Source organism: Convolutriloba macropyga, chromosome 5 (genome assembly GCF_964194025.1).
Source record: "Convolutriloba macropyga chromosome 5, txConMacr16.3, whole genome shotgun sequence".
NCBI lineage: Eukaryota > Metazoa > Xenacoelomorpha > Acoela > Convolutidae > Convolutriloba > Convolutriloba macropyga.
In genome coordinates this window covers 25,171,472-25,189,099 of record NC_134472.1, presented here as the reverse complement: position 1 = coordinate 25,189,099, position 17,628 = coordinate 25,171,472, and the positions used below count along the sequence as shown (strand labels likewise).

The window sequence follows — 17,628 nt, the reverse complement described above, 5'->3', positions numbered from 1 at the left end:
CTTTATGATGAAAAGGTCTCCGCAACTATAGAAACATTGACTACAGAAATTAATAGACCCAGTCAGAATCTAAAACGTTATCGAGAGCTGTACATCTGGGATTTTTCAATTTTGAATTACAATTTGATTTATCAACGAAAACTCCAGAAAAATTTGATTGTTCCAATTTGGTTGATTTAGTTATTCTCAGAGAAACAAATGATTAAACAACAAAGCCGAGCAATAGTCATCAAAAATATAATCAAAACAAGTATTACAATGGTAATCTACAAGTTTTAGGACATTTCACATAAGCTAACTGCACGAATATAATATCCACACAAACTTGAAACCGCTGAAACGAACTGGGTGGAGTAAAGATTTCCTTGCCTTTGATAGGAGAGCAGCCGTTACGTTTGAACCACCGACCCAGACAGTGGGTGGCAAACTGATGTTCAATCTGTTGTACAGAGTCCCGAAGGCCCGTACAAAAAAATCAAACGAATCAACTGCAAATTGCCAGTAAGGCGAACAAAATGTGCAAATCAAAAAAAATTGAAGTAAGAACCCTTCGTAAAACAAACAAGCAAATCAAATGCAAATAGCAACCAGGCAATTCAAGATAAATCTAAATATTGTGTAAATTACCCATAGAGTATCAGCAGCACAAATCTCATTGATCAAGGAGCTTCAAGACTTAAAGGAAGAAGTCAACACTACACGGAGAATTGGCTACAAAATAATTAATGATTCAAATCGACCCAGCAAGCTGAATGTCCTCTACCAACAGATTCTTCCCATTGAGAGGAAGAAAAACCCAAACAAGTGCAGCGTCCAAAAAAAATTTGGTCCGTAAGCAGCAGATTTTGTCGATAAAAAATCTACAAGAAGCAAGGCAGTGTGCGATATAGGTGAGAATTAAATGTTGTGATTTGTACCAAATTTTTTTTACCTTCATAACTCTTGGAGGTTATAATGGTGACTTTTACCCATTGACTCAATTTCGATTTTACTCCGACTAAAAATTGAGTAGTAGTCATGAACTAAGATAAATTGTTAGTGGAATTGCATCCCCTTTCCTGACTATAAAATAGTATTGGAGTCGTTGCAGAATTCCATGGAAACTTTCATTATTGCAACTCAAATGCATCGAGGTATGCAAAAATTTTAGAACCACGAATCCTTTCGCAAAAATCTGCCGCAAACCGAAGAATCCAATAAAATCAAAGCCCATAGTTAGTAATGTTGACGATGCAACATCAGAAGCTGCAACGGTCAGATCATCCGCAACTTTGGAGGAACAGGTAAACTAGATCGAATTCGTGTTACGATAGCAAAATATCTATGATGCAAACTATGACACCGACAACGACAACTTGGATGACAACTGCAGTAGCAGTCGTCTCAGATAGTGACAATCTGAGCGAAGGAGAATCGGTCGATATCCAACTAAAATTCAGGAACAATGTAAAATGCATTATAGTATTCGCGGCGCGTATGCAATACAATTAAAAAACACTTAGCAAACGAGGGGATCATGAACAAAAAAGAGAGCTACTGGACAAAACCATCGGCATTTCAAGATCTCAAAACATTTTCTAATGATCTAATAAAGACAATTGGTATAATCAATACCACAGTGAAACGTAATGATTAGTTAGCAAAATTTGTAATCGTCATTGTTATCGAAGGCGGACAAACACCCATAGTTGACCAGAATTTTTCCCACAACTCGGACTATCCTTAATTCAATCAAAACAAGTATAAAACATATATCATCATAAACGCCCAAAAAAAAAACAAATAGCTCTTGACTTTCCATGTCTTGTCTCCAGAACCGCTATATCTCACAAACACACTGTTAAATCTCCTTTTCATAAAAAAAATTATTCCCAATCATCAAAAAGGAAAATGAGATCCCATAAAGCTTCAATTTTTAGTAAACGCAAAACTTAAAAAATTAATAGATGAAAAACACATTGTAAAATAAAATAGTTCCACCGATAAAAACGTCATATCCCTCATATCCTTTATTGTCATAACCGTTAAACGAGATAAAACCATTAAATTAGCAATAGATTGGAAAATTCTGAATCAGTTAATGTATAGAAATAAGTACCAAACTCTCAATACTGACATATAAATAGACACGGTACAAAAAAATAATAAAATCGCTTTGAATGAAAATCCATATTTCTCAGCACTAGATTTGAATTACGCTTACGGTCAACTAAGTTTAGACCTAGAAAACTCACGCCAATGCAATTTTAATATTGTCTGGGTGAATCTACAGGCACATATTGTTTCTTTACTGGATTTTTTGGTCTCACTGACATTCCCGCAGCATTTCAAAAAAGAATGGAATATACTTTGGTCGGTCTAAAAAATACATATTGTTTCCTAGATGATATCATTATAGTGAGCCGTGGTTCTGAACAGTACCATCCAATGTTAGTCTACAAGTGTTTGAAAAAACTAGATGAGGTTAATCTTAGAATAAACCCTTCTAAGTGTCACTTTAGTAAAACTGAAGTAGAATGGTTAGGACGAAAATTTAGCCCAGCTGAAGTTGCACAACTAGAGTCAAAAACTTCAGCAATTTTGAATCTCCCAGCACCTATAAATTTAAAACAAAAAAAAACATTTATGTTCGTTTTTAGGGTCAGTACATTATTTAGGCAAATTCATACCTAATCTGTCACATTGATGTCACTCACTTTGACCACTTCTTAAAAAGAACACAAACTTCATTGGAATAATGAATTAGAATTACATTGCCCACATAAAAAAGATAAAGTATCGAACGCAACAGAAAATACAGATTACAATGCATATTTTAAATAAGTTAAAAAAGATCGTCATTTAGAAATTTTCTTACGAACGTTTTCAAACTCTGAAATCATCGTCAGATTATAAAAAAATACAAAATGCTATAATGAAAAGCCAGCAAAATAAAATGCAAATCACTAAAATCGACTCACTCAAAGAATTTAAAAACATATTTTTACATATCTAGAATCGTATTCACAAAATTTTACCTCTGAGTTTATATAGGTTTTCGATTTGATGTAGCGGATGCATATCGACACTTTTTTAAAAACCGTACTTAATTTACCTTAAAATTATTTCGTTTTTCTCAATTGTTTAGTAGAAAGTTTCGTATTTGATTGGATCACTAAAAATTGCGATTTCTACAGCTGTTTTTTTCTACAAATGTTTTTTGAATCATACCTTTGATAGTACACTACAGCCTGATTCTGTCCGATAGACGTTGTAAAAACGCAACCAACTCATCTACACTACATCACACGGGCTGTTGTTGTTTGTGAGGGCTGATGGAGCTGTTCAAAGTGTCGTCATAGAATATGGAGCTTCAAGATTTAACGGAAGAAGTCAACATTACACGGAGACTTGGCTACATTATAATTAATGTTTCAAATCGACCCACCAAGCTGAATGTCCTCTACTAACAGATTCATCATCATTGAGAGGAAAAGAAACCCAAACAAGTGCAGCGTCTAAACAAATTTATTCGGTAAACAATAGATTTTGTCGATAAAAAATCTACAAGAAGCAATGGAGTGTGCGATATATATGAGAAATAAATGTTGTGATATGTACAAAATTTTTTGACCTTCATAATTCTGGGATGTTATAATGGTGATTTTAACCATTAACTCATTTTCCATTTTCCTCCGACTAAAAAGTCGAGTAGTAATTATGAACTAAGATAAATTGTTAGTGGAATTGCAGCCCCTTTCCTGACTATAAAATAAAATTGGAGTCGTAAAAAAATTCCATGGAAACTTTCATTATCGCAACTCAAATGCATCGAAGTATCACATGGCGCAACGAACAACTAAAGAACGCGCTAGACCTGGGATAGAAACGTTCCGGAAGCGATCAACTTCAGAACCCCCTCTGAAAAGGGAATGATTAAGGATCATTTTGAAGATTGCACTAACAGCAAAAGAGGACATCTCAATCGACATATTACGAGAAGCACCCCCTGACAAAGTCTGCTTTCCTCCCCAGGCAATTTATGAGGAAGATGTGGACATCAACACGATCCAAAGTGAAAGAAAGTGTCGAATACAAAACGAGCAACTCGAAAAACGCCCGGCGATGTGGCTATAGACCGTGGAAATTTTACAATAGCAAAGTCGTCTCTTTTATAGAGTTTAGACATGGAAGGCCGACAGATTTTTGTTTCTCAAGAACCAACAGCTCAATTTGATCAAATCTTCACAAAATATCAGTTGAGAAAACTGGATAATGTCTTCACTAAACAAATAAATATAAGCTCTGAGCGGTATAATTTCTTCACACGAAAGCTGCTCAAGGGAAAACCATGTTCCACGAATGCCTTCGAACTTTCCCTAAGTTGCGATCTCCGTAGTCATGAGGAGTCTATCATCCGAGATGAATTTATTGCTAACCTGCAAGATGGAGAAATACAACCAGAATTGCTGCTAAAAGAACCAAGATCACCCAAGAAAGCCCTTAAGCTGTCGATAAACATCAAATTTTTTATCCAAAATTAAATGAAAATATCGAGAATTTCGACGTTTAAAGTGTCCAATCAACTCAAAAACACAACCATTTACAGTATTCAAAATAGATGGAGCAATACAAGAACAGTTACCAATAACTTCAAGCCTACGATTTGTCCAAATTGAAGATATGCCTGGTCGTCTAGCCAAAATTATCCCCAATCATCAAAAAGGAAAATGAGATCCCATAAAGCTTCAATTTTTAGTAAACGCAAAACTTAAAAAATTAATAGATGAAAAACACATTGTAAAATAAAATAGTTCCACCGATAAAAACGTCATATCCCTCATATCCTTTATTGTCATAACCGTTAAACGAGATAAAACCGTTAAATTAGCAATAGATTGGAAAATTTTGAATCAGTTAATGTATAGAAATAAGTACCAAACTTCTCATACTGACATATAAATAGACACGGTACAAAAAAAAATAATTAAATCGCTTGGAATGAAAATCCATATTTCTCAGCACTGGTTTTGAATTACGCTTACGGTCAATTAAATTTAGACCTGGACAACTCACGCCAATGCAATTAAACTAGATGAGATTAATCTTTGATTAAACCCTTCTAAGTGTCACTTTACTGAAACTGAAGTAGAATGGTTAGGAATCAAATTTAGCCAAGCCGAAGTTGCACCACTAGAGTCAAAAATTTCAGCAATTTCAAATCTATCTCCCTGCACCTAAAATTTTAAAACAATTGCTTTCGTTTTTAGGGTCAGAACACTATTAAGACAACCTCATACCTAATCTTGTTGTCACTCACGTCGACCGCTTCTTAAAAAGAACACAAAACTCGTTTGGAATAATGAATTAGAAACACATTTCGCACATAAAAAAGATAAAGTATCAAACGCAACCGAAAATACACATTACAATCCATAGTTCAAATAATTTTAAAAAAAGATCGTCATTAAATAACTTTCTTACGAGCGTTTTCGAACTCTGAAATCATCGTCAGGTTATAAAAAAATACAAAACGCTATAATGAAAAGCCAGCAAAATAAAATGCAAATCACTAAAATCGACTCATTCAAGGAAATTAAAAACGTATTTTTACATATCACAAAATTTTACCTCTGAGTTTATATAGGTTTTCGATTTGATGTGGCGGATGCATATCGACATTTTTTTTAAAAACCGTACATAATTTATTTTAAGCTTACTTCGTTTAATTGTTTAGTTGAAAGTTTCGTATTTGATTGGATCACTAAAAATCGCGATTTCTACAGCTGTTTTAAAATGTTTTTTGCGCCATACCTTTGACAGTACACTATAGCCCTGATTCTGTCCGAAAGACGTTGTAAAATGGCAACCAACTCATCTACACTACATCACACGGGCTGTTGTCATTTGTGAGGGCTGATGAAGCTGTTCAGTGTCGTGCCAAATCACGAAATCACTGCGGTCTTTCAAGTGACCCTTGTCCCAGGCGTTTCTTATGTTCTTTTCGGCGTTTCTGGAATTTGGGTTGAACGAAAGACCCGGAATGTCCGTAACGGACGGGAGTAACAGTTTTCGATGCTTGCTGTGTAAAGTTGAAAGTTGCGTTTTTGACACCTTTCGCACCCGATAGCAGAACCAGCATCCACTTTGACTTTCTTGCATTAGCCCCATTTGACTGATGTCTTAGTGGAACTCTTTGATTCCTAGATGCCATTGTTCAAGCATACATTCATATGAAACACTATTTAGTGGCGGTTGAGATGTCAGACTGCTATTCTGGAGGTCGGGGTTCAAACCCGTATGAGGTCGGAATTTCAATGTGGTGAGATAACCTATAGCCCCCCATTACGATAATTATACTATTATCGGGTGTTGGGCTATAATGGGAAAGATCCGGAATTTTTGAATTCTTAAAAAATTTCTTAGCTATACCCCTTAATTAAATTGAATCCACAGACGCGCACACACACACCGTCATTAGAGAGCAATTCATCCGACGATGTTTATTGCTTATCGTAAGGGCCTTCGATTTGATTGCTCATAGATATACATACCCTGACCCGAAGAATATTTAAGGAAGTCATCTGATTTACTGATACCTTTTAATATCGCAAAATTGTTTAAAAATGTGTGTTCAGAGTTTAATTGTTCAAAAATACCGCTGGTTTTTTCTCAAGCAGCTAAGTTAGCTCTTGTGAACTTGCGCCAACGCCAACTTACAATATATATAATTGTAGTGGGGTGTTATAAGCTATGGTGATCTCTTCAAAGGATGATTACTGTAAGTGGAAGGAGCTTTATTTAGTCTGCATTAAAGTCAAGAAATTTCTTGGGGAATAGTTCGCTAGTGAAATCGAGTTCCGCTGCTTTAACTGGAACAGTGCTTAATGTGTTCCTAAATATCTCAGTAAGTGGGCAGTGGCATGCCGTAAACTTATTTAAAAGCTAACTCATTTGTTGAAAATTACTTGAATCCTGTTTATAATGTGACTTCTCAAGAGTGACTAGATTTGAGCCTGTGGCCGATAGCTTTGTTATGGAGCTGTCTATAATATTAAGATATTTAAGTTTCTGTTATTTTAAATTGTTTCTAAATATATCTTTTGAACAGCAATGCTTGCTCTGAAGAACCAACAGCCACCAAAAGTTTAATGCTTGAAATTGTTTCGTGTGGCGCTAAACTATGTCAACAATTCGTGATAATTTAATTTAGTTCTAGAAGTCAAAACGTTATTGTCTCATCTGTTTGTGTAAATTCTTGTCAAAAGCTTCTATATGGTGAAATTAGAAAGGAATTCTAAACCCAAAGCTTTGCTGATGGATTGATGTTGTTGCGTGACGAAAACGAACTGTTACACTGTGAACGTTAGAGATGAATAATAATTAATAACTCTGTCAAACTTTTGTTGCTTTTTGACTGTTTAACTAAAGCGAATACATTATTATACTTGTCTAAAGTTGAAGCTGGTAAGAGGTTAAGACTTGTGCTCTGTTTGATTCTATTGTATTTGTCAGAGTACGGTTTTATCATGGTTTGTCAGCCAACACTGAGATTTAAAATGAGAATTCAATCAGAGAGCTTGTTAAAGATTGGTAGTTAGGCGTTACAGGTTCCATAATTCAATGGTTATCTAACCGAAATGGAAAGTGACCAACCAGATCTTTATTTTTACCACCTTCAACGAAGAGCTCCAAAACCTGTCCCCGTTTTAAACGAAGCATGTCTTTTTAACGTTACCACGAGCGTACCAAAGCATTACGGATGTGTTTTTCATGGCACTATTAGTCGTCAATATGCAGATGAGTTAGTTTTGAAGCATGGCAATGGAGCTTATCTTGTTAGAGAAAGCCTTAGGCAAAGAAAACAGTACACGTTAGTTCTTCTTTTTGATGGTGAAGTTAAAAACTTCCGTCTTTATTTCGACGGAGCGCATCATTATGTGGCCGATAAACTGTACGAAACTCTCGAGGACTTGGTGGCCGATGGTCTAATCTGTTACTATTGTGAAAAGTACGGTCGTAGCCAAATTGAGCGAATGACAGTGCGACGCAGTTCCAGAACTCAATCGGCTTCACATAGCATATACTCAGAACCACAATTTGCCCCAATTGGCAAAACTAATCCTGAACAGCAGCGACCTGCATCATCAGAGATAAAGCAGAGAAAGAGTATGGCTTTGTTAGGTGATGCTGACGGTGTTTTTACAGCAGTGGAACCCGTGAAAAGTAAACATGACTTTAGAGTGACAACATTCTTTGGACCGCATTGGTGCGCTGTGTGCAATAATTACATGTGGGGACTCGTTTCTCAGGTAAAGAACATGCAGAATTACTGCTTCATAATTCCACTTTCTCTCAATCCTCCGAATTTATTTGGGGTCAGGAACTTTATAGAATTCACTTATTTGTTTAACCTATTTCTGTCGATCGATATCTTTTGCGAAAATATACATTAATTCTATCACTGGAAAGTCTTTGAAAAAATGAATCAAATGTTGAAAAGACATTTTCAATTTTGAAGGGATATTGAAGTTTAAATTGATCAATTTTCATTTTCTCAGGTTTCATTTTCGCTAAGGTACTTTATATAATACTTGTATAATCTTAAAAAAAAGATTTTTAATGAGATCGAACGAAACGACTTGGTATTTAATTATCCCGTTAAAACATCTGAAAACAATTAAGCAAAAAAAATTTCCTTTGACCAAGAATTTTCGTTCGTACAGCAATATTGGTCAACAGATGGTACATTTCGTATTGTAAACTTATTACCTTGTAATAATTAAATTTGGACAATTTAAATTATTATGTTGCAAAACTCCAAAAATTCAAGCAAGCCTCGCTGTTTTGTTAAATTCAAGCAAGTCAAGTTTGACCGATGGATATCTTTTATGGACAGGTAAAAGAGATAACCTTGAAAAGCTTTGGAAAACAATCGATCTTTGAAATAAACACATCAGGGTTTTCATTTCTTGAGAAATATTTAGCTTTTCTCTTGTTCTGTTTTTTCATGCATGCAAACCGCGTAAAGTCGAATAATTCACCAATCTTAAATACTTCCTGATAGTCTTTTTAGCACTCTAATTTGTTTTTCTTGAAAAAATTTAAGTAGAAGTAGTAAATGTTTTGAATTAACTTTCAAAATCCAGACTTGAAATTCTAAATACATGCAAAAAGATTGAATCTAGAAAACATGTTTGGAAAAAAGTTCAATGTTTTCATATTTTCGGGGAGATGAAAACTTCTAATTTTTGCTTGTAAATTTACTTTTTTTTGCTTCTCGAATCGAAGAGTTAATTTCAAAATGGTTACATCCCTAGCTTTCTTTTTCAAAAAAAAAATGCAACAATAAATCTGGATCATAACTGGAATTGCGTGTATCGTGTTGGACTTGTTTGATAGAGAAATTTCAAATTATCGGTTTTTGGTTTGATGGGTTTCAACTTTGCGCGAACTCATGTTGCTCACCTTGTTGCAGTGGTTTATTTGAGGAATTTTTTGGATTTTTGTGATCTTGTCAAATATTTAAGTTTACTGTTACAAAATTGTGGAAAACTCATGCTCTTTTCATCTAAAATTTATGGAGAAGTTTTGTAACTACACTTTAGGCTATTTATGGTCATAGTTTTTTTCCCGATTCTTGATCTTTTTTAGCAATGTTCTCTGTTTCTCCTGAATCCTGATCTTTTTAACAATCTACTCTTTGTATCAACTGGAATTTAAGCTGACAATCTATTAACAATCAGATGAAGTTAGTATTTTAACCAGAAGTGCATGATATATGTATCTCGAATAGAAAATTGAGGATCAGTAATGTGCCTTCGCACTTAATGGTTCAACCCATCAAAATGGAATCCGAAAAGTTGAGAGATGTTTATTAACGAACCGTGTCCTGATATGCATTCAACATAGTTATTCACCTGAATAAAAATACTGATAATTTAGCTAGTCAAAATGATTGCTTCTCATTCCTTTTCAAAAAATAGAGAGTTGTGAAACCTGAATTTTTCAACTTTGACAAAAATTATTCAACGTTAATTTTCATTTTTATCATAAACAGGTTTGACTTTTTCCGAAATAATGAAGAGTTATACAGATGCTGACGTGCAAAAAATGACCGACTAAGGGTTTTGTTTGAGCGGTTTTATGTGCGAAAAAGCAATTGAGCAAATAAAAAAAATTGCGGCCCAGTTTTTCGAGATTCAAAGGTGTTCCCATGATTAATTGATTGTGTTACCTAATAACTATCAGCCTGAAAATTTAACCATTTTGCAACAAGGAACATCTGTCGAACATATGCACAGCAAGGGAAAAATTTATTAAGTTTGATTGTTTTTCGAACATTCCTACAGCGCAATTTATTAATAGCCTCACAGCGATAGCTGGAGCTATTATTGGCCTTCTCTTGGTTTTTTACAATTCAAAGTTTGAATTGTACTGGGGCGCTGTCTTTTTTAGATCTGTTCATACATTTTCATGATTTCTGAAGTCAAATTGGAGTAGTGGTTTTGGTCACGCCGAACCAGGAAATGGAGCAAAAAAGCGAGCGGTTTTGCGGCCTGAAAATTTTTTGCTGTAATTTTAAAGAGCGAGCAAACGGTGTTTGAACAAAAATTCGCTTTCTCGCTAGTGGTTTTTTGTTCACATGCGGCAATTTCACTTCGATGTTCACTGTTTTTTCAATTTTTTTGGATCGGATTCTTGCTACATGGTTTTTCAAATCCATTCGTAGTTCATTCTAGTCCTAGTTTTTTAATGCAACCAAATTTCCATTTCTCACAAGTGGCTTTTTGTTCAAATGCAGCATTTTGACCTTGTTTTTTTGTTTTTATCTGATTTTTTTGAAATGGTTTTTCCAATTCACATATAGTCTGTTCTAGGTCCTTGAATCGTGCGTCAGGACTTGTCCTACTATGTTTCTTTATTTCGTCGTCAAGACTTTTGTTGCAACCATATGACGTCACAACAACTTCAAATCTGCTTTTTGTTCATTCGTTTATGCAATTTCAACTGAAGTGCGTGTGTGGCGTCATTTTTCGCTCTTAGTGGAGCGAGTTTTTTTGTTCATGTGCCTGATTAAATTTTTGGTCACAAATGACTTACCTGGCTCTCAAAAATGACTTCCTCACTTTGAAATTGAATTTTATTTTACTTTAATTCAAAGAGATAAGGTCAAGTGAATGAAGCTAAATGAAGGTTTTTTGAGAGCAGATAATAGAAGCAGCAATAACATACAGTTTCGTTATCAAAATATAACATCTCAGCCTTCAATGAGAAGACTAATTATTGTGGTCTGTCCTTTTTACTGTTTTTTAGACTGCAGATCTACAAAGCTATTGCGGCTATTTTCTGGCAATCTGCCAGCTATGTTCTCAATTTTTTGCAAATATATAAATCCGAAAATGTTCTATTCAGTCTAAGCGGTTTCTTATGCTTATTTATGTTAACTATTTGTATCTATCAGAAATCATATTAAGTCGTTCAGTTAAAAAGTAACTGTTAAGATTTCTTGTAGAAATCAAAAGGTCTTCTCAACAATTGACGCAGTTTCAAGGGCTCTGACATGATACCTTTTTATCTCTCTGGAAAAAAAACGGTCGCCAAAATTGACTTAACGAAAAAGGTAGGGCTGGTGTAAATTTTCTAACCCCCAATTAAATTTTTAGGGTTGGACCATTTCGCGCCATTCGTCTTTAGTTCAATTGAAATGCCATAGCATTAAGGTTTGTGCTGGTTGCAACCAGCCATTTCTGAATAATGTTACAGGGCGTGAAATGCAGTAAGTGTGGAATGGCAATTCACAAGATATGCGTTGAGTCAGTGGGCGACTATTGCAGACCAGATCGGAAGCTAATTAAGATCATAATGGGCTGCGACCTTTCTGTGGTCTGCATGGCTTTCAGAACTCACGTGTGCTTTGTTGTGCAAATGTGTATTCAAGAGATAGAAAGAAGGGAAGGTAAGAACTTGTAACTACGAGTTATTTACGATTCGGTAATACAACTGTGTTACGAACAAATCTGGTTATATAGGTTATGCGACCGTAGTGTCCAAAAATCGTAAGTTCATGAAAAACATGTGGATTCGGTAAGATTCAAGTTCCGTATATATCTAGTTAAGCAAAAATCAATAGCGCATATCTTCTGTCATTGCTTTCTTGCTGTATAATGGGATGATGTTTCGCGGATAGTTCTGGTAAATGTGTGAAGGATTGGGTAGAAAATGGATTTGACTTGACATCTGATTGGCATCCGAAAATGATAAAGCTGAAAACCTCTCCTTTCGGTGTGACATTTTTGTTTTCAGCTACCCAGAATAATACTTTCTAAAAATTCTGGGGTTTTAATCTTGCCGAAATTTTTGTTGAGAAATCAGCTGGCTTGTTTGTCGTACTAAGTGCGATACATGCTTGGTTGTCAACATAAATCTTAGGTCGGCTAGGGACTTTGTACTTAAGCTCCTTCTAAAGACCCTTTAAGGAAATCATTTCTTGCGCTGCTGAAACGCATGCACCTCCGCTGAATATGTACCAATACAATTCTGAGTGCCCATCGGGTTGCGCCAGAAATAGCGGACATTTGAATTGAAAAATCCGCTGTACTTTTACGATTGATGATAGATATTCCCAGCCCAATCAAAGTTTTTTTTTAACCAGATGAAGAGTCATCCAGTGAAGTTGCTTTCCTAAATAGAAATTTTAGATATTTTGTATCTTTATCCGAAGACGTCGTTTGCGGTAATCCAATGTTCCAGTTTGTGTTTCAAGAATAGAACTTTTATGAAACGCGCTACTTGAGATCAGGTCGGGTTGGCAAAACTGAATAATTAAGACTTCCAATTAAACTGCTCTATGCCGTGCTATCGATACGAGCTGTCATTTTTTGGCAAATTTAGTTAACTTGTTTTCTGCGAGAGGAAGTTGAGACACTTGTGCAGTCAGTTCTTCCAAAATTTTGAAAAGGTAGTCAATGCACCTTTCCTGATTTATTTGATTTTGATCATTAGAAGAATCTGGTTTCATTCCTTGTCACTATTTAAGCTCAATGCTTTAGTTAAAATTATCTTCAGAACAGTAGAATTTGTATCCAAATGCTTATCGTTCCCATTCTATAAGGAAGTGACACGGATCAGGTATACAACCCTCTAAAACGGATTGTTTAAGTGCTCTCGAACGAAGCTCGTAGCAATTATTGTAAACGTGCCGGTCTTTTTATGCCAATTTTTTGCTTGACCGTTTTTGCGCTTTTCTTCTAGAACATTCTTTGACTTCTCAAGTGACTTTTTCGCGCTTTCGTTCTTCACTATTGAGTGATCTTTATTGCTCTCACTCTGAAGTAAAGCTTGTTGCTAAATTAAAATTGATTGCAGCATAGCAATACGAAGGGCCTGATAGCTGAGTGGGCAGTGCTTGTGGTGAGAGATCGGGAGGGTGGTCAACTGTTTTTTAACCCATAGAGGAAAATTTATCTAGTCTGCATCCCACAAATTAAATTTAAATTGTATTGCCTATCGTTCGAGAGCAATTCTTCCGACATTATGTTCTAAATGTATGGTTATATAATTAATAGCTGCGAAACGATAGCGGCTATTATTGGGGACATCGTGGTTAATTCGTCGTCTCCATCGATTATTCTTGCTTTCAATTTCAATGGTTTCTACTGCTTTGCAGTTAAATTGTGTGTGTGACGTCATTTGTTCTGCTTTTAGGTCAATTGCGCGACTTGCCTCACTCAAAAAAGTGAGTTCTGAAAGCGATCAATTAAATTTTAATATATGAACATTTACAAGTTAAACGTCAATAGTGTGCATCTAAGTAGTGCCAAACGTATAGGCCCTAGTTCGTGAGTCCCCTAGTTTGCCCTAGTTTGTAAATGCCCTAGTTTGCATCTGAGTCTTGAGTTTTTGATTTCGTATATTAATGTTGAAAAAGTTGCTTTAGGGCTTTTTACTTAGAGCGTATGTGTCTCATACAATTGACAGTCCGAATCTAACCAAAAACTCTAGTGGTCTAATAAAGGATTGGTGGTCAATCTGTCTTTTTTTCAATTCATGGAAGGCCACAAGCGTCTATCGCGGTTGTTTTCCGGCAATCTGCAGTCTATATTCTAAATGGTTATGTTCTAAATGTATTGTTTCCAAATGTTCTTCGAGAGCATCGAAACAGTCTGGTGCTGACTGTTTGGGTGCATATATGCTTTTCTTCTATTTCACGCTGATTTCGCCAATAACAGCAATTATTCAAAATTCTCGTTTGAATCATGTAAACATTTTCCTCAATCGGGGCATGTAGGTGAGTTGTCTTGATATCTATCTGTTATGGAAACCCACCTATATTAGGAATTATCTGAAGCATAATACGTATGGCATGTAATCTGGTCGAATGAGAATAGATATCTTTTAAGCCAACACCATACTGTTCGCTATACCCTTTTAAGACAAAACCTGATGTGCCTTTTGCGATATTTCCATCACTCATATTTCTTGTCAAGATGCCATTTACTTTCAATTGTTTTTCACATTTTTGGTGGAAGGCACAAGCTCCCAAGCATGATTCTTGACTTGAAAAAAGGAATTTCTGTTTATTGCTTCTCATTTTCCACGTAGAACATTGCGAAATGTTGACGAATATATATCGCAAAATTTCATCAATTTGCGCTGAATATTGAAACGTTCGTGCATTGATTTAAACGAGTGGATTTGCGGCAAAGTGTTTAGAAGCGGCCAATACTTAGGGAAGCTCAGTTGGGTGTTCTGTAACTGTATCAAAATCAACGTTGTCTGCTTCATTTCTATGACCAAAATCAATTTCCGTTGCTGTCGCTTCTTCTGGAGAATTTTTACTGTGCTACTACTTTCGTTACGTTACAAAACAGAATTTTTATGAATTTTTTTCAACTTTCTCCCAACTTTGCTGTATAGGATGCTAAATCTTCCAATGTTACCCTTTTTCACATCCAAATTTTGAAAACAAGGTAGAAGAAAGCTCTTTTGCACTATCTTTTGCTACTGTGTGAGTTGTGTGCTTGAATGAGTTCAAAACTGTTGAAAATATCGAAGTCTAGTCCTGGCTGTTTGGGTCCATAAATGCTTTTCTTCAATTTCACACTACTTTCATATCATTAACAGCAATTATTCAAAGCCCTCGGTTTCATGAATATAAACATTTTCCTCAATCGGGGCATTTAGGTAAGTTGTCCGTAGGTTTCGATTCCTTTGGTACTACTTGCGGTACAAAACATGACATTTTTATGAATTTTTCTTTCAGCTTTCTTCCTACTTCGCTTTTTCCTCAGGTGTATAGGGTGCAGAATTAGCACTATATTTTGCAACTGTATGAGGTGTGCTTGTATCAGAACAAAACTGTTGAGAATATTGAAAGCGTTCACTGCCAGTTTTCATCAAATATACCCTTGAGTATCTAAAGGAACTGTGCACACAGGAAATTGGGTATCTATGATTAACAACTGATAATGGAGTTTCTGGTCCAAACACGTCAACATGATTAATATCAAGATGACAGCTCGCTCTATCAACGATCTTTTAGTTCGGGTTTACGATTTGCCTTCTTCGGTTCACATCTATCAAATGTGATTTAACCAATCCTCGTTTTATCAATTTGATTTTCGTCAGCATGATTTAATGTGAGTCAACAGAGTTACTTCAAATCCTGAAAGTTAGTATGTCACAGTCTCTCATGCCTGGTTTAAGATCGATGACGATAAACATTGCTCTTCAAATTTATCAATATTATCCTTGTGGTCACCAAGTTGTGCGCTCCATTAACAAAGCTTTTTTCTTGCATCAGTGAAAAATTCTACCATCACTCGTAATTCTTTTGGCCGGTTTCGCCAAACTCTATTTTTTTGTCAAATCTTGTTAACTTGCTGAATGACATCAAAGTTTTTACCGTAATCTGGTGCAAAAAGAGTTTCGGTCAGAAATATCTTAGCTCTTTTGCCATTATTCTCACGCACATAAATTTCAGCCCAACCCTTACCTTTTATTTACCTTCCTTTATAATTTCTAATTATGAATTGTTTGCACAGCCAACTGTTTCAGAAAAATTCTTATCTAAATTGTTGAATAGCCCACGATTATTAGCATATATTTGCTGCAACCTGATTCAATAGTAATCAACTTTATCCGTTATGCAGACGCGTTGTTATCCTCTTTGTTAGCGAAAAAATAGAACCATTCGCTGTAACTTCGAGAGGCTTCAACTTGAGATGCCTTAACTTCGGGAAGCTTTAACTTGAGATGCTGTAACTTGGGGAAGCTTTGATTTTTCGCATTCAGGGTTTCCGTTTTGAAAAAGCTGCGATTACTGAAGGAGAATTTATTGATCTCAGGATGTCTTCTTTTTTTTACTAATATCAAGTTTATTAATGGTGATATTTTCTTGCTGATGGCAGATATAGATTTTCATTTTCAAAAATGTACAACTGTCCACGCGAAATGTTCGTGGAGAACTATGATCAAACCGAAAGAGAAAGCGGAGTCGGAAAATGGATTTTGTTTCGCGCAATATTGTCACATTTTTTGAAGTAAATCCATATAACGGTTTTTTAACTCTTCGTAATCGAACTCATTTCCGTCCAATTTTGAAGTTGAGGGGAGTTTTCTCCAGCCTAAAAGAATGTTAATGAAATTAACGAAAGATTTTATTGTGCTTCCAGGAGCAGGAAAGCATTAACAACGCAATTCTATGAGGTTTGACTCCTAACCAGTCTGCTGTTTTTAGGGGAACATATTGAGGGAATCTATCGCATTGGAGGTGGCAATGCTGACATCATCAAAATCACAGAAGAGATCGAAAGGAACCAAGAGGCTGCCAAAATTGACAGCACCCAATTTCCAGACATACACACTGTGACAAACTACCTCAAAAAATATCTAAGGTCGCTGCCGGTCCCTGTTATCAATTTTGATCAACACGATAGCCTCATTGAGATATTTCGAGACACGCCACAAATGGATTATAAACTGAAGCTTGAAAAAGTTTCCAACATCATCCAGTCACTCGACGTATACCACTTCGCAAATTTCGAAACAATTATGAAACATTTGAACAAAATAGCGTCCCACTCACATGCTAATAAAATGACCAGTCATAATTTGGGCACAATTTTCGGCCAAAGTTTGCTGCGAGCTGTTAGTGAAGATATGTCGCAGCCTCTGAAAATGGCCAGCTCTTTAGCTGACATGCGATATCAGAACGAAGTGATCAGTTTTGTTATTGAGAATTCCAGATTTATATTTACGCCTAGTTAGTGGTATTATAGATTTTAGTTTTCAATCAGTTTGATAATTCATTTCCCGGAATTTCTGTTATATAACCTGTCTTTCTGTTATATATTCAATGAATTTTCAGATTTTGGATATTTTTAGCATTTTTTGTTGCCTTGCCACTGAGTGGCAATAATGGAATAATTAAATTTACAATGAGACATAGTTTAATCCTGCCAAAATTTCTTCATGCGTTCAATGTTTTCGATCACTTTGATACCACTAGTTCTCTGTTTATTTTTAATTGCTCTCGAACGAAGTTTGAAGCAGTTATTGTTCGACATTTTTTGGGCCTTTGTTCTAGAACATTCGTTGACTTCTCAAATGACTTTATCACGCTTCTCCAACATTTTTGAGTGATCT

The 17,628-nt window shown here is 35.5% G+C and overlaps 1 protein-coding gene across 1 annotated transcript; it reads left to right on the top strand.

Annotated features, from left to right (window-relative positions):
* Positions 1–5,312: 5,312 nt before the first annotated feature.
* LOC142339257 (beta-chimaerin-like) lies at positions 5,313–17,426 on the top strand. The gene is made up of 3 exons (XM_075389134.1): positions 5,313–8,291; positions 11,746–11,938; positions 16,721–17,426. Exons 1-3 carry the CDS (start codon positions 7,620–7,622, stop codon positions 17,248–17,250), a joined length of 1,395 nt encoding a protein of 464 aa, XP_075245249.1. The 5' UTR covers positions 5,313–7,619; the 3' UTR covers positions 17,251–17,426.
* Positions 17,427–17,628: the final 202 nt, after the last annotated feature.

What these genes read in the sequence shown, in the direction of transcription:
- LOC142339257 (XM_075389134.1), top strand. Translation starts at nt 7,620, where the DNA reads ATGGAAAGTGACCAACCAGATCTTTATTTTTACCACCTTCAACGAAGA. An exon ending in TGTGGGGACTCGTTTCTCAG is followed by an intron (nt 8,292 to 11,745) that starts GTAAAGAACATG and finishes ATAATGTTACAG; the next exon opens with GGCGTGAAATGCAGTAAGTG. An exon ending in AGAGATAGAAAGAAGGGAAG is followed by an intron (nt 11,939 to 16,720) that starts GTAAGAACTTGT and finishes TGCTGTTTTTAG; the next exon opens with GGGAACATATTGAGGGAATC.